Source organism: Vombatus ursinus, unplaced genomic scaffold, assembly GCF_900497805.2.
Source record: "Vombatus ursinus unplaced genomic scaffold, bare-nosed wombat genome assembly UNPS02014171.1, whole genome shotgun sequence".
Classification (NCBI taxonomy): Eukaryota; Metazoa; Chordata; class Mammalia; order Diprotodontia; family Vombatidae; genus Vombatus; species Vombatus ursinus.
This window is the reverse complement of record NW_020953949.1, coordinates 2,628,618-2,655,243: the sequence shown is the minus strand read 5'-3', so window position 1 is coordinate 2,655,243 and position 26,626 is coordinate 2,628,618. Positions and strand designations below refer to the sequence as shown.

General features: G+C 40.0%; 1 protein-coding gene across 2 annotated transcripts in view; it reads right to left on the bottom strand.

The window, feature by feature from the left end:
• PRKCB (protein kinase C beta) overlaps positions 1–26,626 on the bottom strand; it is a 623,945-nt gene that overhangs the window by 62,917 nt on the left and 534,402 nt on the right. For both annotated transcript variants that reach the window (XM_027859746.1, XM_027859745.1), the window contains exon 16: positions 21,783–21,923. In XM_027859746.1, the coding sequence (XP_027715547.1) occupies positions 21,783–21,923 (141 nt within the window). The remainder of the gene's footprint in view (positions 1–21,782; positions 21,924–26,626) is intronic.

Sequence of the window (26,626 nt, the reverse complement as noted above, 5' to 3'; positions counted from 1 at the left end):
TGGAAAGGATCTTAGAGATAATATAATCCGACTTAGTTTTTACAAATGAGGAAGCACAGACCCAAGAGAGGAAGTAAGTTGGTCAAGGTCACCCAGGTAAGTCGCATAGCTACCCTTCAAAACCAGATCTTTTGATTCCTAGACTAGCACCCTTCCTACTACTCATTGCTGCCCACACCAGAGCTGTAGGAGGTAGGTAGGGCAAGGATTAGCATCTCCATTTTACAGAAAAGGAAATTGAAGATCTTGAGAGGTGAAATTATTTGCCTTTGATCACACGGCAGAGGTGGGGCTAAAATTTAAACCCTTGTCTTTTGATTCTGAGTACATAATTCTTTTTAACATAAAATACTCTCTCCTCTTTTACTCACTGAATGGAAATGAGTTTCAGTTTTAGCAGCTCATGGGCTTCATTCCCCTCCTATACAAATAGCTGTTATAGATGTGTCTTTGGGGTCTTTAAAGGGTTTTCTTATAGGAAATGAGATGAGTCTTCCTGACTCCAGGCCACTGTACCACCAGCTGCCCCAAATGGGGTCACAAAGAGTTGAGCATGACTGGAAAATAACTCAACAACAACAAGATTAAGCTTTTGTGATCTTTTTTTGGCTACTGTTGACTCATATTGAGCTTGTAGTCCACTAAAATCCCCAGATTTTTTTTTTTTCTGATGAACTACTATTGGCCATGTCTCACTTATCTCCCACTTAAGAAGATGATTTTTTGGACCACTATAAAACTGTATTTTCACCTATTAAGTCTGATGTCATGTTCTTACCTATAAAAATATTTTGGGATCCTGACTCTGTCACCTAATGTTTTAACTATCCCAAAAAAGTTTGCGTCAGTAAAGCAACATTGTGCAATGATCAATTATGATTGACTTAGCTCTTTTCAGCAATACAATGATCAAAGACAATTCCAAAAAACTCATGAAGAAAAATGCTATCCATATCCAGAGAAAAAACTATGGAGTCTGAATGCAGACTAAAGTGTACTTTTTCACAATTTTTTTCACAATGGTTTTTCCCTTTTGTTCTGATTCTTCTTTCACAACATGACTAATGTAGTAATATGTTTAATATGATTGTACATGTATAACCTGTATCAGATTGCTTGCTGTCTTGGGGGAGGGGAGAGTGGAGGGAAGGAGAAAGAAACATTTAGAACTCAAAATCTTATAAAAATCAATGTTGAAAACTATCTTTGCATGTAATTGTAAAAGTAAAATACTATTAAGTGAAAAAAAATAGAATAACAAAAAATGAGATGTGGTATATTGAGAGAAGGATGAGAAGGACCTTCAAGAAGTTCATCAGATGTATATGTGAGTAACTGTGTTCTTGTATTTGTAGTCTTTTTTCCTTCAATAAAAGGAATCAGTCACAGTAAAAAATAACAAAACAAAACCCACTCCTCCCAAAATAAAACACCTTTGTGTCCTCTGCAAACTTGATAAATAATGACATCTATACCTTTCCTGGACATTCATAAAAATATCAACAACACAGGATCAAGGGTACAGATCCCTAAATCATCCAAAAGAGACCTCCTTCCAAGTTGACACTGAACCATATTCAATTTCCATTCAAGTACAGTTATTCAACCAATACCTAATGCACCTAATTGTATTATAATGCAGCCCATATCTCTTCATTATTCTTTTTTCATAAATGGCACAAGAGACTTTATAAAATACTTGGCCAAAATCTAGACAGCCTACAGCAACAGTATCGCTTTAATCTACAAGGCTTGATAGATCTGTCAAAAAAAAGGAAATGAGATTAGGCTGAGTACTTCCTTTCCCAGCTGGTCATTATTTATTATTGTTGTTTAATTGTTTTTCAATCATGTCTGTCTTTCTATGACACAATTTGGGATTTTCTTGACAAAGATACTGGAGTGGTTTGCCATTTCCTTCCCCAACTCATTTTATAAATGAGGAAACTGAGGCAAACAGGGTCAAGTGACTTGCCCAGAGTCACTCAGCTAGTCAGTGTCTGAGACCTGCTGGTCTTCCTGGTTCCAGGCTGGGCACTCCATCCACCATGCCACCTAGATGTTCATTATACATCCTTTTAATAATACTTCCCAGACTTTCATTTGGAATTAAAACTCAACTCAATTTTATAGTTTACAGGCTCCATTCTCTTCCTTTTTTCCTGCAATTTTATGGTACCGTCTACCTTTCCCCAGGAGCCCAGGCATCCTTCTCTGCTGCCTCAGTGTGAGGTAGAGCTGACCCTGGATTCTTAAAGACTATTCCAGCAGACCACAATGTCTGCTAGTCCTACCAAGCTAGAAAAGCTTCAAGAATGGGTCTGGCAATGGATTAGGTCTCTGTCATCTGAATGCCAGCCTGGATGAATGTAGAGAGGTTCATCACCCGGGGGTTGGCTGCCAGTTCATGAGTTATTTTGGTCACAGCTACCTGTGAAGATGTCCTGTCTACTACTAAGGCACAGAGGGTAGTGATCCAGATGTTGCACCTCTATACTGCTAAAACTGCTCATCTGATGAAAATGGCCATATGTATCCATTTTGACAGGGAAGGAAGGAGGAGAAAAGGTAGAGGAAGACAGACACTTAATTTTATATTAAGTAAACCATATTGACAAAAAATCAAACCTGTTGTTTAAATCTAGAATTTGGATATGGAGTCAGACCAGACAAAGGCTCTCTACTTTCTCTCTCTGATTGGGAAACATCAGCACATCAAACACATTCACCAGAGCAAAGCTGCTGCTCACCGAGTTTAAAGGGCAATTTGATTTGGAACAGAATGTTAGACTAACAGAATTTCATCTCATTAAAACCCGAGTTGAAGCTTTTGGCCTGAGATAGATAAACAATGTTTTCAAATGACAGAATTACTGCAAATCTGAGACTCATGAAGAGCCTTATTTTTTTTTGAAGCAATTCATCACTGGATCCCCCAGAGTGATCTGAGTAATGCAATATGATCTACATGGGCCATGAACATGGCATTTAATTAAGGATAGGATTAAAAGTAAATGGGGGAGAAGACCACTGCTTTGTCAGCCTTCCAGTACTCTGTTTCCTTATTTCACACTGTTGAGTGTTTCAACCGTCTAATCACTCTCTCTTTACCAAGAGAAGATATGGAAGCAGCAAAAAATGACAATTATTTCAACCAAAACCAATGCAGTTAGGTCCAGGGTGAGTTGGGAGAAGCATAGGGACTGGTAGAAAGTCAGGGCAGATGGCATGCAGAGTCTGTGAACCTTTGTCAGAATAGTCATATTTATCCCTCCATGTTGGGATTTGAGGTTTCTCATGTAACTAAGGAAGGACCAGAAAACTTCTCTCCCCTTTCCCCCCTCCCCCCACCTTGGGCTACTGTTTTCTTCATGGGATTATGCCCAAGATGTTGACACTTATACAAGTGAGATCAGCAGTGGGCACAAAGCCTACATCCCAGGTGCTCTCCCCTCTTTTAAGTGTCTCAGATGGTTTAGAATTAATTTTTTAATTTTTTAAAATTCTGAATTTAATGAACACAAAAAGAACATTTCAGCATACAAAATAAAACAAAAAAAGATTATATATGGAACAATAAATCTCTATTATATATTTTTTAAAAGCATATAACATGTTCTTTCAAAATTGTTCTGCTTATCAGTTTTTTTTCCTCTGAACTCTCTTTTCCAAGTACTTGTTTTTTAGTTGCTATATTCCCATCCTTTGATAAGAAACCATGAGTCTACTGACTATGCCACCTCTCTAAATTCCATCACAATAAATTTGGCTTCAGATATGTATGTTCTTTGCATGGGTGTCTTTCTGGTGGGTTACCACTAAGTGGTCTACTTAGAGAGCATTTGCTGCTAAATGGTAGAGATCACAGTACATGTCCTGAATTATCCTCTAACTTAGCCACAATATTCTTCATGCAGGATTTTATTATGTTCTTGGTTGAATTAAACTGAATGATTTCATTGCCTACTTTACAGGAGCTATTGTGAAGATCAAATGCTTTGGCTTCCTTGCTATAAACTTAGGGGGTTGGACTAAATCATCTCTGAGGTCTTTTCCAGATACAGTTTGTGGAAATTCAGCTCAAATGAGATAATCTATGGAAAGTACTTTGTACACCATAAAATGCTATATAAAGGTCAGTTATCATCAGTATTCTCATTTGTTATTGATTAAGTTTTCTTACAGTGGCTCTAACAAGTTTATAGTCAAAGTGAAATTGTCAGCTGCAGAAGAGTTTATCTCGAAGTGTTTCTAGATCAGTTACTCAGGGATTGGAGCATAGCATTGAAAAAAGACAAGTTTCAGGGTTCAATTCTCCTTTTAACCAGTTAACTTCACACTAAGAAAAATACTCTACTCCATGTTAATGTATTCATTCATTCGTTCTTCAAGTATTAATCTTAAATACTTGCTAAAGGCAAACTGGACATTTCCAATCTTGGCCTCTGAGAGTAATGTCTTAAACCCTACCACAGACTGATCCCTTAGTCCCACTTGGCCATTTTGCAAATTTTGACTACTCGTCACAAGGAAGGTTGACCAAGGGTATGGGCTGACTGACAAAGTGGAAAAGAATCTCTGGATTTGGAATCAGAGAGCCTTGGTTTGAATCTTGCCTCTGACCCTTACTACCTTTGAGACATTGGTAAGCCACTCTGGACCTCAGTTTCTTCATCTGTGAAATGAAGGGGCTACACTGGATACCTCCAAAGTTTGTCCCTGTTCTAAATATAAGATCCTATGATCATCCTCAACTGTTGAAAACCAGTCCAGATCTATGCTTCATTGATGGTGGGTATGAAGTAGTAATTGTGTCCAAGATGCCGTCTATCAAGTCACAGAAACATCTTCACTCTGGAAGCTCTCTCTCTCCCTGGACTACTTCTCCATTTGCAAAAACCTTCCATCCCTATGGCCTTTCCTTCTGATTGGCTAGTCCCTCCCAGAATCCTCATTTTAAGTAGAAGGCTTAGGGCAACCATGTTTTTATTTCTCTCCTACTCTGCTCTCATGACTCATCTCTACAGGACTTAGTCTACCATGCCCTTGCAGAAGGTACCTTCTTCATCCCTTCTCCTATTTATGTGTTGTCTCTTCCATCAGAATGTAAATTTCTTGAAGGTAGGAACTATCTTTCTTTCTACCTTCATTAGTATTCTCAGCACTTAGCACTTATGCCTAAATAATGCCTAAACAAATTCTTGTTGACTGACTAAAGAACAGTAAATTTTTTAAATGCTATTTTCTGGTAACCGGAAGGCCAAAGGTACAAAGTGGCCTTCCTGATGAGTGAAGCTGGCCCCATCCTCCTTTTGGAAACAAAGGGAACTTCATGAAATGGCAGAGACTTTCTCGGGACCTATTAGGTTCTAAGGTCTAGGAGGGCAAGGACTACCTCTCACCTAAACGTCTTACCTTCTCTCCCTCATGCCTACCTAGTACTATGTTTTTCACAGAATAGGCCCTCAATATATGTCTATGGACTTCAACAGAATTATAATAGCAATAACTTGAATTCCTACAAAGCTCCATGTCTTGCTTTCTTCACACTCCTTTAAGGGAAATAGTGTACTACATTTTCCAGATGAGAAAAAGTAGCTCTCTCTCCAGAAGCTCAGAGGAGTAAAGTTCTAGCTAGTTAGGGGTGGATAATAGGATGGCACTAAGTGCAGGTCTTTGGATTCTGAGGCCAAAGATCTTTTTACTAGGCCATGCTTGGCATTCCTGACCATGAAGGTTCCAGGACCCAGTGGCAGCTCTGCTGCCATTTTCAGGCAGAGAGGATATTGTTCAGAGAGATGTGTAGGCTACTAATCATTGTGAGAAACACTGAGAAAATGCCTGAGGAATTCAAGGGTGTCTCTTTTCCTAGATCTATGTCCTGTCTCTTAGCTAAACTTCTGGCTCCTATAGGGCATAGTAATATCAATCAACATAAATTTCCTAAGTTCCTACTGTGTGTCAGGCACTGTGCAATAGTCCCTTCCCTCAAAAAGCAGACATGCAATTGGGGGGACAACATATAAAGATATAAACAAAATAAATACAAAATAATGGGAGGGAGAGAATAGCAGCTGTGAAGAACACTGCTACGTGGTAGACTGAATAAAGCACTGAATATGGAGTCAGGAAGACCCGAGTTCAAATCCTGTCTCAGACACTCACTCGTTAGGTGACCCTAGGCAAATTCCTTAATGTTTGTCTGCCTCAGTTTCCTCATCTGTGAAATGGGAATATTAATAGCAACTACCTCCCTGGGGTTGTTGTAAGGCTAAAATGAGATAGTATTTGTAAAGTGCTTTATAAACCCTAAAACATTATATAAAGACTAGCTTTTATTACTGGGAAAGGCTCATGCAGATTGTGGCACGTGAGCTGAATCTCTAAGGAGGCTAAGAATTCTAAGAGGTGGAGGTGATGCACATCATTTCATCTGAATCTCACAAAATCCTGTTAGGCAGGTGCCACAGGCACAGTCAGTCAATAAGCATTTACTAAGTGCCTACTATGTGCCAGGCACTGTGCTGGGTGTGGGGGATGCAAAGAAAGGCAAAAGTCAGTCTCTGCTCTCAAGATGCTCAGAGTCTAATGGATGAAACAACACAGACACATACATATATACACACACGACAAATTGTACTTAATCAATAGAGAGAAGGCATTACCATTAAGGAGGAAGCAAGAAAGGCTTCACATTAAAGATGGAATTTTGGTTGAGAACTGAAGGAAACCAGTAAATCCAGGAGACAGACATGAGGAGGGGGAGCATTCCAGGAAAGTGGAACAGTTGATGAAAATGCAGAAATGAGGCAACCAAGTCTCAGAGAGGTTAACTGATATTACCCAGAGTCATAGAACTTAGAAGGTGGGATTTGAACCCAGTTCTTCTTGACTCCAAGTTCAGCATTCTTATGACCACACTACATCTTTCCTCTTCCCCCATAGCTCTTAGGACAGGGCAGGTAACATGTATTCTTATTGATTGATTATATTAAATTGATCTAGTGTGGTTTTGTGGGCAGCTAAGCTGGCACAAAAGACAAAGTGCAGGAAGATTTATCTTCCTGAGTTCAAATCTAACCGCAGACACTTACAAGCTGTGTGACCCTGGGTAAGTCATTTAACCCTGTTAGCTTCAGTTTCCTTATATGTAAAATGAGTTGGAGAAGGAAATGGCAAACCACTCTAGTATCTTTGCCAAGAAAACCCCAAATGGGGTCATGAAGAGTCCAGCACGACTGAAAATGACTGAATAACTACAACAATAAAAGTATGGTTTTAATTTTGATGACCATTTCAGACCTTTTTGCTTAACTTCCCTCAAAATTCTAGAAATCATCTTAGGTACCTAACCTAATTTTCTGTGAAAGGTCAGCTTTTGAATCTCAGTACTAAAAGGATTTTCCCCCTTTATCACTTGGTTTTTGAATTATTTCTTCAGACTTAGAAAGAAATAAAGGCGCAAACAATAGGGACAGGCACTAATATAATACTTTATTAAGACCCAGAGCTTTCCATCAATTAGTTCATTTGGGCGTCACACCCACCTGAGGAGGCTGGTGGTGTACACGGGGAAGTTTAAATGAAAGCTGATAGTCACAGAGCACTGGAGCTTGGTCTCAGAACAAAGAACACAGAATGACAGAAGTGAAGGGAATGTTAAAACACAGACCATAGAATGTTAGAGCTGAAAGGGTCTCAATTATTATCTAGCCAAAGTCCCATTTTTTTAACCACTGGAGAAACTGAGGCTCAAAGAGAAGAAGTGACTTTCCTAAGATCTCACAAAATTAGTGGCAGGGCCAAAGTTAAAACTCAAGTCACCTGACTACCACACCAGTATTATTTCCACCAAGCCTTGTTATCTCCCTGGTTAATTTTAAACTGATAAACCAATATACTTGAGAAGCTCAAACTTTGGAATATAGTTTCCATAACAGGGATATGAATTTAATAACACTTAACATTTATATAGTGCTTTAAGGTCTATGAAATGTCTTAAGAATATTTTATTTCCACAAAAACCAGAGGGGGGGAGGTGCTATTATTATCCCCAATTTACAGATGAGGAAACTTAGGTTGAGAGAACATGAGATACAGTTAATAAAGGTCTGAGGCAGAATTTGAACTCAGGTCTTCCTGACTCTGGGTCGAGCACCACCCAGCTGCTGTCAGGGCCCCAAGTAAAGTATTCATAAAGATTATTCTCCCAACAAAACCCTTCTTCTTTCACTGTTAGCCTCTACTTGCTCCAAGGACAGCATCTCCTTTATCAGCAAAGAGTTACCTTCTCTTGCAATTTATCTGCCACAGCTTTCAGATCTTTACTGAATCTTTATCACTCTTACCAGACTAAACCTGATTGCACAGAATCATATGGTCTTAGATGAGGAAATGACCTTAGGGGTTATCTGGTCTGAACCCTAGCTAAAGCTGAAATTTCTGTACAATACCCATGAGAACTAGTCATCTAGGATTCTTTGAAACTCTCCATCACAGGGAATGCTCTATCTGATAAGGCAGGTACATTCTATTGTTGGACAGCTCTAAATGCTAGAACATTCTAGTTTCCACTGAACTTAAATATGCCTCCCTGAAACTTCTACTCATTCATCCAGATCTTCAGACATATGGCTCTCCTCCAAATATCTGAAGACAGTGATTATCCCCATCCCAATCCTTCTCTTCTCTAGGCTATATGTCTTTGTTTCTTCAATCAATCCTCAAATGAAACACGTTTGACCCCTCTCACCATGCCATTCATTCTTTCCTGGAGGCCTTCACCTTGTCAAAATCTGCCCCCAAGATACCATCAATTGGGATCAAGTTGTGATATATGAATGTAATGGAATGCTATTGTTCCATAACAAATGATGAGCAGGCAGACTTCAGAAAAACCTGGAAAGACTTGTATGGTCTGATGTGGAGTGAAGTGAGCAGAACCAGGAGAACGTTATACACAGTAACAGCAAACCTGTGTTATGACCAACTTTGATAGATTTAGCTCCTCTCAGCAATGCAAGGATCAAAGACAATTCCAAAAGACTCATGATGGAAAATACTATCCACATCCAGAGAAAGAACTATGGAGTCTGAATGCAGATCGAAGCATTCTACTTTTCCTTTTTTTTTCCTTTCTCGTGGTTTTTCCCTTTGGTTCTAATTCTTCTTTACAACATGACTAATGTGGAAATGATTGTACATTTATGGCCTATATCAGATTGCATGTTGTCTTGGGGAGGGGGGAGGGGAAGGAGGGGGAGAAAATTTAAAATTTAAAATTCAAAATCTTATAAAAGTGAATGTTGAAAAATAAAAATACATTTAAAAAAAAAAGAAAATCTGACCACCAAATGTGGCTCTTCAAATGTATTTTCAGATATAGTTCAACCAAGGTGTACTGGAGTTGGTTCTTTGTCCTCTTTGGCACCTGGTGACTACTTTTGGATATACTTTTTAGGGATCCCCCTCCTTTGCTGACTACCTACTCTCTCCCATCCCAACCCCACACTTGGGTCTGCTGGAAGAGAAGCATTGACCCTGGTAGCTCCCACGTGGGTTCATTACTGTGGATTTGAGGGGGCAATGTATTTTCTGAGCAAAACCTGCAGGCACCAGAAACCTGAACTGATTCAGTTGCACAGATTGCTCTCCCTTGACTGTTACTGAAAGATTTCCCAGGGCAAACCATTAGGAGAGAATCGATAAAGCTTGCTTCCCATTTCAGGGCCTCAGATTGAAAAGGACATTCATCAGCATGCAAGGACACATTGCATAGAGTGAGAAGTGTCTTCAGAAAACATTTTGGACAAATCTTATCCCTTAAGATGAAGGATGTCTAATACATAACCCTCTGGGTGAAGACTGAGAACTTGGAAAACCTGGAATTTGAGGAGAAAGAAAAGAATCCAAAAACAGAAGATAAAAGACAGACACAAGTTGAATTTATGTATGAAAGAGGAACCTTTCCAATGGGATTTAGGGATGCTGGACACAGTCAAGAATAACAATGATCCTCTTATACCTCTGTCCACTACAATTCTCTGCATCTCCATCTTGGTCTGTGACCCTAGTCGAATCACTTTCACTCTTTGGGCTCCAATTTTTTCCTCATAAAATGATGGAATAGGATTAAATGACGTCTAATGTTCTTAATGGTTTTAACATTCTATGTTCTATTTTCTTAGGCCCTTTCCAATTTGAACACTTTATGTTCTAAGGTCCTTTCCAGTTCTAATATTTTATGAGCTTCATCTACCATCATCTTTGGATTTAACTACTGAATTAGTGACATTCAATTCAATCCAGTCCCTGGGGATCCAGAATTCTGGCCCATATTCTGCACTGCCTTTCTCCCTCTTTAATTCACCAGTGTTTGCTAACATCACACTAACACTACCTTCTTACATTGCAGGATCCTAAGTGGAGACCCCAACTAATTGGTACCACTGAGTAACAAATTTGTATCTCCTGCTTCCCTAATCCCAGTGATTAGGGCAATTAGGTGGCATTGTGGATAGAGTATGGAATTTGGAATTAGGGAGATCTGAATTTGAATCCTGCTTTGGAAACTTACCGACTAGTTGTGTGACCCTGGGCAAGTGACTAACCTTTTCATCTCCTTCAAACTTCTCATGGATGCCCCTCCTCCAACTCTGCTGAAAACCTTGTCTCATATTTTGTGGAAAAAATATTAAGGGCATTTGCCAAGAGCTCCCTCTTCTCCCCCTTCCTCATCTCATGTTACTTAGATGCCTTCTGCTACTATCTCCCTCTTCACCCCTGTCTTATAGGAAAAGGCGGCTTTATTCCTTACCAACATCTACTCTTTCACCTGCACAAGGGATCCCATTCCATCTGGTCTCCTCCAACAGATTCCCCCTTCTGTCACCCCCACTCTATTACTTATCTTCAATCTCTGCCTATCTATTGACTCCTTTCCTAATGCCTACAAACATACCTATGTCTTCTCCATCCTCAAATAACCCTCACTTGATCTTTCCATCCCTGCTACCTATTGTTGTATATCTCTTTTGTTCTGTGTCCAAACTCCTAGAAAAGACCATTTACAATTGGTGCCTCCATGTTCTCCTCTCTCATGTGTTGACCCCTTACAATCTGGCTTCTGACCTCATTATTTCACTGAACCTGCGTCTCCAAAGTTCCCAACGATCTTGATGACCAAATCCAGTGGTCTTTGCTCAGCCCTCATTCTTCTTGACCTCTCTGTGCCCTTTTGCACTGTTGATTACTCTCTTCTCTGTAGGTTTTTGAAAGATCACTCTCTCCTGGATTTCTCACCCATCTTGCCTTCTCAGTCTCCTTTGCTGGATCTTCACACCCTCTAACTATAGGTGTCCTACAGGGTTCTGTTCTGGACCCTCTTCTCTTCCCCCTGTATACAGCTTCACTTGGTGATCTCATCAGCTCCCATGGATTTAATTACCATTTTTGTGCTGATGGTTCTCAAATATACCAATCCTTCCCTAACCTCTCTTATGACCTCTGATTTCACATTTCCAATTATCTTTCAGACATTGTGAACTGGATGTACAATAGACATCTTAAACTCAACCTGTCCAAACCTGAATTCATTCTCTTTCTCCCTAAACTCCCCCCACCAGCTTTCCTATTACTATCAAGGACAACACCATCTTCCCAGTCCCCTACTCTCAAAACCTAAGTGTCAGCATGACTCCCCACTCTTTCTCCCCCCTCCCCCTCCTATTCAATAAGGCTTACTGATTTCATATTTGCATGATTTCTCAAATATGCCTCCTTCTCTCCTCTAATATTGCCACTACCTTGGTGCTAGGCCCTGGTCGTGCTTAGACTACCACAATAGTCTGATGATGGGTTTGCCTGCCACTACCTTGGTGCTAGGCCCTGATCATGCTTAGACTACCACAATAGTCTGATGATGGGTTTGCCTGACATAAGTCTCTCCTCACTCAGATCCATATTCCATTCAGCCACCAAAGCAGTTTTCCTGAGGCACAAGTCTGACTATGTCACTCTCCTACTCCATAAACTCTGGTATCAACTACAAAATTTTTTGTTTAGCATTCAAAGCCTTTCATAATCTACCCCACCATTTCCAGTCTTTTTTACACCTGACCACATACTTTTCAATCCAGTGACACTAGAGTCCTTGCTGTTCCACAAACAAGATATTCCATTTCTCAGGTCCAGGCATTCTCTGTGGCTGACCCCTATGCCTGGAATGCTCTCTCTCCTCAGCTCTGCCTACTGCCTTCCCTAGCTTCTTTTAAGTCCCAACTAAAATCCAATCTTCTCCAGGAAGCCTTTCCCAATCCCTCTTAATTCTAGTGCCTCTTTTAATTATGCCCCATTTTTCCTTATATAACTTGTTCATACATACTTGTTTGTTTGTTTCCCCCAATGAATCGTGAGAGACTATCTTTTACATCTTTTTGTCTCCTCAGTGCTTAGCAAAGTGCCTGGTATACAGTCAGTGCCTAATAAATGTTTATTGACTGATTAACTTAACCTCTTTCAGCTTCCATTTAATATCAACTAGCTCACGGAGTAGTTGTGAAGATCAAATGAAATAATACAAGTAAAGTGCTTTGCAAACCTTAACATGCTATAGAAATGATAACCTTCATCTTCATCACCATCATTGTTCAGGAGTGTGATCTCTTGGAATAAATTCTTCTTTTCTTTGCTATCACTTCCTGAACTCTTATCCTCATCTAGTTCAATACTACTATACCCAGTTCTTTTCCTCTTCTTCTCTCCTTTTCTGTTGTACCACCAATAACCTTGCTACCACACTTCAAACTTCTTTTCATCCTTTATCTCTTATTTTTCACATTCATAGAAACCAGACTCTTTCCAGAAGATTGTTGTTTGTCTTTCATTCTCCAAGAGGACCATGACATCAGTAAGATGATGCCATGACTTGCAAATGAATTGGATTTAAGTGAAGGAGGGCTGTGCAAAGTCACTAGCCCCACTTTCTCCTCCAGAGCCATCTGGGTCCAGTGGCCAGATATAGATCAGGACAACTAGAGGTGGTTCAAGGCATAGTGGGAGGCCTTGACCTGTTTAAGCTAAGGTCTTTTTCAGGGTTCTAACTTTGACTGAGGCAACACCCATTCAGTGGTTAAGGCTAGTTAAGAAATGAGCCAAGGAATGGCCCCTTTTAGTAGTTCAAGAATGTTATCACTTCGTGCCTGAGCTACCATTTCTTAGTTGGCCTCCCTGCTTCTAATCTGTACTTTCTCCAATCCATCTTCCACTCAGCTGCCAAAATATTCTGAAAGAGCACAGACTGATCAGTGTTGCTATTCTGCTCATTTTGTGACACCCGTTTTTTTGGCACCTTATTGCCACACTCCTTTTAAAAAATCTGAACCTAGGATTTTATGGTATAGTGAACTTCTAGGAGGTAGGGATAGGGAAGGAATTCTCTCCACTGATGGATATAGGCAACAGCAATGGTTCTGGGATTTATAGTCTAAGGAGGGTTACGGGGGATGGGAGGGGACTAAGCAGTTACATAAATTGCTCAAGATTATCCAGTCAATGCATGTCAAGGCAGGACTTGAATCCAGGACTTCCTGACTCCAACCTCAGTCCTTAATCCACTGCAACATGCTTTTTCAAACCCTTTAGCATGGCACTCAAGGCTTCTCACAATTTGAGTTCTGTCCACCTTTTCAGTCTCAGTTTACACTAGCCTTTTTTTTTTAATTCTACATTCTATTCACTCTGGACTCTGAGCTGCTCTCCAAACTTGATAATCTATCTCTCATCTCTAAGCATTCCCAGAAGCCATTCTCCAAGTTTGGATGCATGCTAACACCACCTTTGCTTCTCAGAAATCTTTTTTTTATTTGAAGGCTCAACTCAACCCCCACCTCCATCATGAGGCTTTCTCCTGTTTCCCTCTCCCTCTACACCCTGCCTGAGTTGTTAGTGCATTCTCCTGCTTTAATTTTTTCTGCTTATTAAGACGTGTTTTCTCTTCTGAGTGAGATGTAAACACCTTGAGGGACAAGAGCTGCTTTTTTTTTGTCTTTGTGTTTCAGAACCTAGCACAGTGCCTAGGTGCCTTGTCACCTCTGAAATGCTGTGTTCTAACTGTGTTTAGCTCTAGCATTTTTATGTTCTGTGATTCCAAAGAAACTATCATATGATAAGATTCTAATTTAAATTTCTGTCATGTATAGCTTGCTGGTTGTCAAGTTTGCTATTCCCTTCTGGGTTCTTCTATCCCGTGGAACTCTGGCATCTTTTGAAGACCAGTTCAGATATCTGTCCAAAGATAGTATCCTTTTTCTGAGTATGGTTCCTATATCTCTCTGGTGTCCATGAAGCTCCGGGTTCTCCTGAGGGTTTTGCTCAACAGCACTACAGTTATGCTATATTTCTACAGATTTCAAACAAAGACCTCTGAGGAGCCATTTGCCTCTGGAATGGATAAGGCTGAAAACAACCTTTAGAATCCCTTTTTGAAATTATTTTCCTGAGCACACAATAATAGCATGCTTTATTGCTCTTTGAATATTATCCTGTTATTGTTACTTGATTTTCCTATTACAACACTTGGTTTAATAGCATCCATGAATCAATAAGTCCTGACAGATGAATTTATTCTTTTTAATATCTTTTATGTAACACATGTTCTTGTGCACGCATTTTACCATAAGCCACTGGAAACTGATGGGGTATACAATAAGTAGATAAGAGGATAGAAGTGGGAGAAGGGAGGACAGATAGTGCTACCCCAGGGGCAGATGGGTCTTAATGGGAATTCCGGACTGTGGTGTGTGTGTATGTGTGTGTGTGTGTGCGCGCGCATGCATGCGCACGCGCACACCCATACTTGTGATTTAATTTGTCCCTTGGTGAGGAAACTGTCTACCAAGGCAGAGCTACAAGTACTCTGTAACTTATATTAGGGTTGCCTGAAGTACTTAGTGGTAAAGTGACTTGCTCAGGGTCCAACAGCTTGTTTGTGTTAACAGCAGGACTTGAAGCCAGGTCTTTGTGACTCCTAGGCTAGCACTCTGCATGATCTCCCTTGTTGTCTATGTGGGAGGGTCTCAGAATCAAATAAATGTCAGAGCTACCCTGCATCTTAGCCCATAGAACATAAAGTGCCAGAGCTGAAAGTATTCCCATATTTATACTAAGGAAGGAAAAGATCCTATGCTTTGTTAAAGGTGGAAGAGAGTATGGTTGATGTTTACATGGTAGTACTTGGTACATCTCTACTGAAGCCTTCCTCCAATGCCTTGCAGTAGAATGAAGGTGACCTTGACTTCTCAAAGTTTATGCTTACAGAGTGACAGCTATCACAAGCCTGCCAAGCTAGAAGGGCTCTGAGTATGGGTCTAGTGACAAATTAAGAATTTGTGGACCAAGCCTGTTTCATTTAGAGTTACTCATCACCAGAAGGTTGGACACTAGGTGATGATTTTTTTGGGCACAGAAACTCACGAAGACTGTCTACTGAGGCTAAAGAGGCTATGATTTGAGTAGGTAAGTGATCCAATGAGGTAAATCCATACTAGACCTTAGTTCTTCACCTAAAAATGAGAGAATTGCACTAGACAATGTCTAAGTTCTCTCCCAGATCCAAATCCTATGACATTATGACAAGTGACAGAGGGAAGTGGTACCTCAGACCCTTATCACATCACTTCTTCCTTGAACTTCTGGTTTAATACAGGAACCTATTCTCAGTCTTTCTATTGTCCAGATGCTATCAATCTTCATACTGTAAAGTGCAAGGTTTGACTAGGTCACTTCCAGAGTCAAAAATCTTAAGAAACTCCCCATTACTCATAGAGTAAATAATGTATCGATTTATTAGCTTGACATTCAAGGCCCTCTAAAATCTGGCCCTAAACTACCCACCCAGCTTTTTCTCATGCTGCTTATCTTCATGCACACTATACGCCTCTCAAACTAGACTGCTCTCCAGGTCCCATTCTTCTCCTACCCTCTCCTGCCTCAGTACATTTGCCCACACCAGCCCCTCTGCCCACTTTCCTCCACATGTCCAATTATTAAAATTTGTTTCCCTTCAAGGCCCAGCTGGGGTGTCATTTCCCTCCATTAAACCTTCCCTGAGGCTTCCAATGGGAAATGATCCTTCCTTTCCCAACTTTCAAGCCATTCTGTCTGATGTCTCCAGTGTAGACGTAACATCTTTAATCCTGATTTTTGTATGGGAATCATTTGTGTACTTAGAACCTCCTTGAAGCCAAGGACCAAAACTCATTTCATCTTTATTTCTCCAGTGCCAGCTAGAACATTCTAGGAGCTTAGTTAATGCTGGCCTACCAAGTTTGAATCCCACCTCAGACATTTACTAGCTGTGTGACTTTGGGCAAGTCACTATGATTGCCACAGTTTCCTTATCTGTAAAATGGGGTGGTTATAGCACCCAACTCATAGGTTATTATGAAGATCAAATAAGATATTTGTAAGTGCTTTGCAAAACCTAAAGCTATATAAATGCTGGCTGTTATTACATTTGAGTGATAGGCACCACTGTTCCATTCTCTCAGTTCACTGTCTACTGCAGAATAAGTAACTCACTGGGGCCAACTCCAATGAGCAAGAGGACAAGAGGGCATTTCTCTTAAGAATTTCTTTGAGGAGACTTCTTGCTCTAGGTTGCATCAGCCATTCTGGAATAAGGGACAACAACAGCCTTTGCAGCTACCCCAACTTTTAGCACTGAGAGGTGGTTGTGGGGTTGGGTGTCCATTCACATTGCTGAGAAAGCTTGGATTTCTCCTTCAAATAGAGGCACCCCCCTTTCCCATCCCAGGGCCCAAGATTTCCTAACCAATGACTCATTTTCTTTACTCAGGCTTCATGTCAAGCCTTCTCCCAAACAACTCATAAGCTAATTTTAAGTGGATATCTCAGTGAGAAGATACTTTTCCCACCTTCCTCTAGATGGCACTTAAGAGATGACCTGAGGATAAGCCCCAGCAGCACAGTGAGCATCTTGACTGTCCTTCAGGGACATCGCTGTCAGAAGCAGTTACATCAGTGCCTTAGCATACTCCAGATTCACTCAGTTTAAGGGCATAACAAATAACATGCCCCAGGCACGAGACAATGGCAGTGAATCCTTTTCATGCAGACACAATGTCATTGGATCATAGAGGGGTCTTTAAATTATAGTATAGGCCTAAATCTCTCCATTCCCATTTTCCACATCCCATAACCTAAGAGTGGTTTTTACATTTTTAATGGGTCACTAAAAATTACCAAGGCCAACTGCCATCTATTTATGTATTGGATACCCAGACAGGTGAGAATTTATTTGTCCAAAGTCTTGGAGCTAACAAGTACCAGAGCTGGGATTCAAACCCAGGTCTTCTGATTTCAGATCTGGCGCCTTCTGCTATGTTATATTTTTATGTTTTTTATATAAAGACCAATCATTTGGAATGTGGAGAGGCTGGAGAGAAGGCTAAATATCATTTTAATTGACCAGGGTCCTATTTACATGGCTGGTATTTCAAGGGTGATGCCGGGGACGTACAAGCTCTGGCAGGTCTTATCAAGCTGGAAAGTTTTAAAGTAGAAGACCAAGGACAGACAGTCTCCTTTGAGGACCAGTCGAGCTACCAAGTTCGGAGACGCTTAACTCCAGATGATCAAGTTGCCATCTGCATCAGCATATGAAACACACACCTACCCTAAAGAGATTGCAGATCTTTGAAAGTGTTTCACACAATGATAATTGGTCTGAACTAAGCCCTTTTGCATTTATTAGAGTCGTTATATCAGTCAATTAATTAACTTCAGCAAGGCATTCAACAAAGTCTCTTGTGATATCTTTGTGTACAATGGAGAAATATGGCTTTGATAATAGCATAGTTAGTTGGACCTTGAAATGACTAAATAACCAGACTCACAAAGTATTGGTTAACTTGGAGGTGAGACTCCAGTGGAAGATCTTAGAGCAAGTTTTTGTCCAACATTTTTAACAGTGATTTGGGTGAAGTTCTCCCTGGACTCTGAGGCTGGGATTCTATCTTCCTTGGGGTCATGTTGCCTCTATAAGCCTATTCCTTGCTGTCAATCCCAAATCTGCCACTTGTTAACCAAGGTGACCTTGAGCAAGACACTTAACCTCCTTGGGCCTCAGTTTCTTCATTTGTAAAATTAGGGGGCTGAATAAGATCATGGCTAAAGTAGCTCCCAGCTCTAGATCTATGATCCTTGGCTTTGAAATTGGGAGATACATGACCAGAGGCAAGTAATTTAATTTCTTTTAGTCCTCGCATATAAAAAGGGGAGAGTAATAGCTGCAGTATCTATATCATGAAGCTATTGTGGTTATAAAAGTATATGTTACACATAAAAATACATAACACACATACACAAATGTGAGTATATACATTTATGCATCCACATATACATTCACATATAGCTAGTATCCCAAAAGTTTTAGTGCAGTTTCAAACTTTAATAGATTAAAGCTGCACTAAGACATTTTGAACATCATGTGTATGTATATGTGTATGTGTTTGTATGTATAACATATTTTGCATGTTAAAAAAAATCCCAATGATTGGGATGATGATATAGAAGGTATGATAACCAAATGTGCAGATGACTTGAAGATAAGAAGGGTAGCCAATATGTTAAATGATTGAAATAAGATTTAAAAATTAATTTCAATGGGATGGAACAATGAACCCAAACCAGGAAGTGAAATGCCTATTTCAATACTTAAATCACAGAAATGCAGATTTAGAGTTGGAAGGAACGTTGAAGAGCATTAAGTCTAATCCCCTTATTTTTCAGATGAGGAAACTGAGGCACAGAGGGCTGTCTTGTCAACAACTAATAAGTATGTGAGATAGGATAGGAACGCAGGTATTCCTGACTCCAAGTCTGGACCCATCTCCACTACACTTCAAGGACCTGCGACTGTTTCAGTCTGTCTACTGACTCAGACTGCAAACCTCCCATGCTTTAGTCCAGGGGTATCAAACTTGTGGGCAACATGCCTGCATTACTCCCAAGTGCTACCTGAGTCATATTAAAATGGAAAATATTTAACAAAATAAATAAAAATACAATAAAATATAGTGTTACATTTTAAAACTAAGTCAATATGTGGCCTGAAGGGATTAGTGGGCCCCTATCTCTATTTGAGTTTGATGCTGCTGCTTTGGTTGACCATCTTCAGGATGGTTATGATCTTCATGAGTCGCTATGTTTGAAAAAAACAAACAAACAAACAAGAGCCATCACTCAATATCCAACTTCCCAGTGATGATTCTTCCTGAACTTAAGTAAGCTCATCTTTCAATGACAAACAGTTCATTGCTAGGCTCATACAAGAAAACTTTTCATTTGGGGAGGACCACTCATAGCTTGTATTGCATTAAAAATAAACATAAGGTCTTGCAGTTAGGTTTAAGAAAACCAAGTTGTAAGAATAGGATCAGCAATGTCTGACTTGAGAGCAGTATAAGCAAAAACCACAAGACTGTTTCCCCACAATCAGAGCTCAAGAAAAACTAAAAGGACAGTGCAGTCGCTAAAAATGTGAGGAAAAATTCAGTTTGTATCAATGAAAGGTTAAGGGAGATAACAGACCCATTGTACTTTGCCCTGGGCAGAGCACATTTTGAATATTATTTCTTTTCTTGGGACACTTTAAGATGGATGTTTACAAACTGGTGAAAGGTATCAGTTCCTTTGGTCTAAAAACATGGTAGCAAATCTGTGGAGGTGGGAAGGTGTTGGTTGCTCCCAATAGCTCTAATAAACACCTCAACTTCTCTCCCTCTCTTAGGCTGCCTCTTAGCCAGTAAAAGCGGGGAATGTGCAGGCCTCTCAGCTGGTATTCTTTAAATTGATCCTCATACTTGGTTGTTAAGTGATGGGTATTGATAGCAGGGAAAGAAAATGAACCAGGTGAGGCAGGTTATGGAAAGAGCCTGAGGTCTCTGGGGAATGTGGTTAGCTGGGAGGCTTTCCATTCATGTTCATATCTGTGTGTCCCAGTGCATACCACTGAGAAAATCCATGGGCATTAGGCTGTGTTCTGAGGTCTTAGAGCCAAGTATCATAGCAAAGGGCTAAGCAAGGATGATTGTGTCATAGGGACAGCAACAGCTGTGCCCTTGAGACCTTCTGAGTCCTTGCCTATTTTCTCAGGCATACCCATGTTAGCAATTGAGAAATTCTTATAGTTTTGAAATTGTGTCATATTAGGAATATTTGAGAGACTTAGGGAAGTTTTTTTTTTCCAGGAAGAGTGGATATTTGAAGGGTTGTCATGTGGAAGAAGAAGTAGGTATTCCATGTGTCTTCAAGGTTTGAAATTTGAGTTCAATATAAATGAGCCTAAGCATCTACCAATTACAGACATCCATCAATGCAAGAGGCTATTTTTCAAAATAGTGAGCCTCCTGTCAATAGAGATATTTAAATTACAGTTGTCATGATTGTAATAGACGAGATTCCTACACTGAATGAACTAGCTTATCCTTAGATTTCCTAAATTTCTATTATATATAATTCTATGATAAGATTTAAATTCCTCATGCTAAGATTTCTGCACAATTACAAACTGTTTCTACACAACATTTCTACACAATAAAACTATTAATTAAGTCATAGAACCTCATTTAAACTAAAAATATTAGGTGGAGTCAAGAGACTTGGGTTCTAATGCCAATTTTGCCTCTGACTAGCTATACTACTTTGGGCAGGTCCTATGTAGACTTCAGCTGCCTTTTCATTGTGAAATTATAGTGTACCAGATGAGCTCTGAAGTACTTTCTTTCTGATTCTGAAACTCCATGACCTGTGGCTTCTAAGAACTAACCTTCCTAAGTGAAGTATAAACAAAACTTTAATTAATCAGAGAGCTAATTGTTCTTTCCTGTTGGGTCCTTAGCTATGACAAACCCTCTCAGGCATGAGTGGAAAAATTTATAAGTATGCAAGAACACACCCATATGTACACACACACACACACACACACACACCTTAGAGAACCATGTAACTTAAATTCTTAAATTATAGAAGAAAATTGCCGAGGCTAGTACCATGGTCAAGACCCTCAAGGGGGCTGGCTAACATTGACAAACTATTCCAACTATATGTCCTGTGTTTCACCTTGGGCAGAAGCGGATCAGAGAATTACCTTGAATTACTGACTCAGACAGCATTTGAGTTTCTGAATTAAATTTAAATATGGTTGAGATAAACAATGTGACCTTTTCAACACCAGTATGAAGAGAAAGTGACATAATCAAAGCAATGGAAAGAACCTGGGTGAAATTAGATTCTTCATCACAGCCCATAAGGAGAGCTGGACTATTTGCCTTGATGAAGAACCAACCATTCTCCAAAAATTTTCACCTAAGACGCTCATTATAATTATAACCATAAAATCAAAACTCAATAGACCTAATACATTTCCTATAACTACAAAGGGCAGATGGTCTATGTATGGAGTTAGAGTTCTAAATCTGTTGGTATGTGTGTATTTTGCAGGCATCCATATGTTTTGGTGTATAGACTTGTGTAGACGCCTGAGGAAGTACATAAATATATACAGCATGTCTGTACCTCACACAGTGCCAAGAGCACACATACTCTAAGGAAAGAGAAAAAGAGAGTATGTCAGAGGAAAAGAGGAATAAAGGAAAAAAGAGAGAGGTGGGATTGAAAACAGAGGAAGAGAAGTGAGAGAAAAGTGAAGAGGGGAGAAAGAGAGAGGGAGAGGGAGGAAAAAATTGAAACAGTTGACTTACAGACTTTGGCTTGTACGGGGGCTGAATCTCCTTGCGTTCAAGTTTCTCCCAGTCAATATACCGGAAAAATGCATGTTCCTTAATATCTCGTTCACCTTCAGGCCCACATCCCAGACGTTTCCCGGGGTGCTTGGTCATCAGCTTAAAAAGAAAGAGAAACATTTCATTCAACTGGTTTCAGAAATATAAACAATATGCTGAAACACTATTTCCCAGTTGAATTAAAGGAAAACAATTAAAGAATTTAAAAGTTTTGCCTTCTCCCCATCCATCCTTCATCCAGCTGCTCTTGCCAGCATCTGCCTGTCTCTCAGCAGCACCAATATCTAATGCAACTTAATCTCATAAAGAAGTCTCTCAAACAAAACCAAGCCGAAGCCTAATCAAATGTAAGCTCCTAGAGGGCAGGAATTGTTTTTCATTTTATGTTACCAGTGCTCAACACACTGACTTGGACATTTTAATTTTGGAAAAAGATCTCTGGCTTCCTTGGCGGAGAGAATTCCTGATACGAAAGCTTCTTCTACCAATTCAGATTTATACCTGCTTTCCAACTTAAACTATTAGACAGTTTCCTAGGGCACTGAGAAGTTAAATGACTTACCCAGGGTCACACAGCCAGTATGGGTCAGAGAGGGAACTTGACCCCAGTCAGGTCTTTCTAATTGCAAGGCAAGCTATCTACCAAGTCACACTGCTATGCTGCCAAGTGCCTTGGACATAGAAGGCACTTAATAAATGTTGGGTTGGTTTGGTTTTTAACTATTGGACTACTAAAACACAGTGTTTTCTTGCAGGAACAAATTTTGTGAACTTATAGGTGTAATCCATGAGGATGGCTTTAAATCCTTCAAATTACATAGTCTGCTACATAATAAAATCATTGTAGAATGTCAGAGTTGGAAGGTATTTTAGAGATCATCATCTATGAAAAATTGGGGAGGAGGGACCACTAGATCTGTTTCCCCTCTGCCATTTTTCATAGGTGATAAATTCTAAGCTACCTTCCAATTACAACACCTTACCCGTTTTTCATGTGGGAAAGGAGAGCAGAGCTAGTGGCTCCCCTCCCCCATTTTTCATATGAAGAAATTGGGGTCCAGAAAAAGGAAGTGACTCAGTCAGGGTAAGTAGGGAATCAAACCCGGTATCCTGTCTCCCAGTCTGGGGCTCACTCCACTACATGAGGCTGCTTGCCTTAAGAAACTGCCAAAATATTACAGCAAACATTGGTCACCAGTAATTACTTTTTAAAGCTCATTAAATAGTCAAAACACACATAGCTCTTTTTTTCCCCTGGATCACACACCAGGCTCAATTCCACTGAGATTTCTCTGATTTGCTGTTTAAATTACTTAGTTATCAACCTGACATCTTTGTATCTTTGAGCTAGTGCAAAAAAACAAGATGAATAGCAGCTCTGAGACACAAACAAAACAGCCTTCCTTTTTTAAACCAGTATAAAATGGTGTGAAAATTTATTTGATCTCAAGTCTTCAATATATTTGGGGGCAGTTGTGAGGGGCAGCTGGTATAGTAAAATGAGGATTAGGCAGTGAGTGAGTGAGGAAACCCAGGCTTCAATCCCCTCCTTGCTACTCACTCTTTACAAGAATGACCTTTATAGAGCAAATCAATTTACCTTTCTGGGTCTCAGTATCTCCATCTGAAAAATTGGACTGATTCACATCATAGGGTTGTTATGAGGAATGCTCTTAGTAAATCATTAAACACTATAAATATTGTTATATGTAATAATATATTATATTAAATGTGAGCTGTCAGTCTTATTTAACAGTGAGTGTGGGACTGTGGAAAAAAACAGTGGTGAGCAAGAAGGCATTCAAAGGAGATGGAAAAAGCTAATGAGGAAATAGAAAATACTAAATAGCAGGCATTTATTAAATACCTACTATATACAAAGCACTGAGCTAGATGCTGAGGACATACAAGCTTTATAAAAGGCAAGGTCATTGCCCTCATTTAGTCTAAAGTCTAGTAGAGAGAAAGGAAACCTACACAAATAATTGTAATACAAAATAATGTAACATTTCCAATCAATTCAACAAACATTTTTGGGGTGCTTAGTATATTCGAAGCACTGGGAACATGAAGAAACAAATAAAAGAGGCCCTGCCCTTGAGAGTTTAAGAGGGATAAAGGACATGTAGGTAAACAAAGATTGTACAAAGAAAATGTAGGTGGGAGAGAGCACTGGATGGATTGGGAAGGTTGTATCTTGGGGGAAAAATGATGCTCAGTGGTGAAGATGAGGAGGGAAGTCATTTCAGGCACAGGAAGCAGCTTCTGTGGATTCAACAAGGTGGGAGATAAGAGTATCTAGATCAGGTAACATCTTGACTGCAATATAAATGTAAATTTGGTAAATGGGTATATAGGGAGATAGCAAGTAGGAGCCAGATTGTGAAGGGTCTCAAATGTCAGACTAGGGAGTGTGCATGTTATTCTATAGGCATGGTACGTGAGTAAAAGAGGAACAAAGGAGTCTTGGGGGAGATATGATGGTGATGATGATGATGGCTACTAAGAAGAGGACTGTGGTGGTGATAAGGATGATGATGAGATGAGGACTCTCTGTCTCAATCATGCTGGAAGTGCAGTGGCCACTCATGGGCTGGAGCCCAACATTGATTGGTACAAAAGCTTTGCTCAGCTCTATTACTGACTTGGGCCATGTTGCCCCTCCATAGAGCAATCTGGTAGCCTTGGGCTGCCAGGGCTTCACCATACTGCTTATAGACTTAATGTGGAATCCAACTGACTTCAGCCCTACTACATCTCAGAATTCCCAAATTCATTCATTCCATGAGTCTCAATCTCCCTGGTAGCAGGATTACAGGCAAGTACCACCACATTTGGCTAGAATAGTCATTTTTGAAAGATGGAGTCAGAGAAGGTTTTTCTGGAAGAGATGACTTTTGAGTTGTGGTGCGTGAAGTGCATAGGAGTTCAATAGGTGGAAGTGCATTTCAAGCATAAGGAACAACATGAACTGAGATTCAGAGGTAGAAAAATAGAATGGGTTGCCAGGAACCCAGGTAGTGGGTTCCCCTTCATTGAAGGTCTTTAAGCAAAGGCTGGATATACTACTCGTTGAGTATACTATAAGGGGCATTTTTTTCCAGCTATAATTTAGACTGACCTCTTCCATCTCAGAAATTGTGTGTGTGTGTGTGTGTGTGTGTGTGTGTGTGTGTGTGTGTGTGTTGTGAAGTATGTTCCTACAGGAAACAGAAAATAAAGTAGTTTCGGTGGAATGGAGAATGTGAAAAAGAGAGTAGTACTGGATCATGCAATCTATGATAGTTTCCTAGTCACAAAGTGGAATTCAATAAATAGTTTATCAGACACAATATTAGAATTACACATTCATGGGAGGCATCATGGTGGAATGGATAGAGAGTCAAGAAGACCTGGGTTCAGGGGACATCTCTGGCTCCACAATCCTAGGCAAGTCATAATCACTCAGTGACCCAGGCAAATCTTTAATACTATAAATTGAAGAGAAAGTACTAATTTGCAGTAATAGAAGGAGCTTCCTCACCTGTTCTCTATGTCAATGAAATCACAGGTTTGGTTCCTAGCCCTTTCCATATATATATTAAAAGTATTCATATGTGTTGAGAGATACACCTCTGTGTGTGTGTGTCTATGTACGTGTGTGTGTGTAGATAGATAGCTAAATAAATAGATATTGCATAGATGCTATGAAAGAACCACTCTTTTCCTGTGTTGACTTTTGAATGTAGAAGAGGTAGCTTCATAAATATACTATTATAAATATATTTGGAAGTAGAGTTATGACCAGGCCTCTGTGATCTGACTTCTCTAGATTGGTCTCCAAGGTCTCCATTCTTCTCACTCAAGTACTAAGACATCCACTAACCAGGGATTTCTGCCCTTCTGGGTTGAAATAAGCCTCCCTAAGACTGAGTCAAGTGGCAAAATTATCTGGGAAGACACATTCATACCGGTGTCCTCTACCTCCAGGGACATGCTGACATCTCACATCTGCAAAGTGCTCCCCATTACAACTTGAGTCAGTCTGAGTTAGGTTAAGTTTCTTATTTTGACATTTCCTCATTGCAATTAAGTAGCAAGACCTTGTCCCAGAAATTCCAAGGGAAGTGATTGGATCAGCAGATCACTAGCGTCAGAGCTGCCTCTGCCATTGCCTTGTATATCCTAGTTGCCAATTGCTTTCTTGAGGAGGAATCAATTGATAACATTCATTTATTAAGTGCCCATTATATGTCAGGCACTAAGAATACAAAGACAAAAAAGGAAACAGTTCCCACTTTCAGGGAGCTTACATTCAACTGGGGAAGACAACACAGTCACCTATAAGTATAAACAGAAAAAACACTAATTAAAAAGAAAGATGAAGTAGTCCAAGGGAGGAAGGGAACTAGCAGTTGGAGGGATGGGCTTCCAGTAGATCAGAAAGGCTTCTGGTACCAGATGGTGCTTGATCAGAGTCTTCAAGGAAGTAAAGGATTCTACAGGGCAGAGATGAGGAGGCAGTTCTTTTGGAGAATGGGGAATGACAAAGGCATGAAGACATGAGATGGAGGGCCATATGTGAGGAACAGAAAACTGGCCAATTTGGCTGGACAGTAGAGTATGGAAAGGAAAACAACACATCACAGAGCTGGAACTTGGATAAGGGTCAGGTTGTGAAGGACTTTACAAGTTCCAATTGAGTTCATATTTTGTTTTAGAGGCAGTAAGGAGGTGCTGAAGTTTATTGAGTAGAGCAGTGACATGGTCAGACCTTTATTTAAGGAAAATCACTTTTGTATCTGTGTAGAGAATGACTTGGA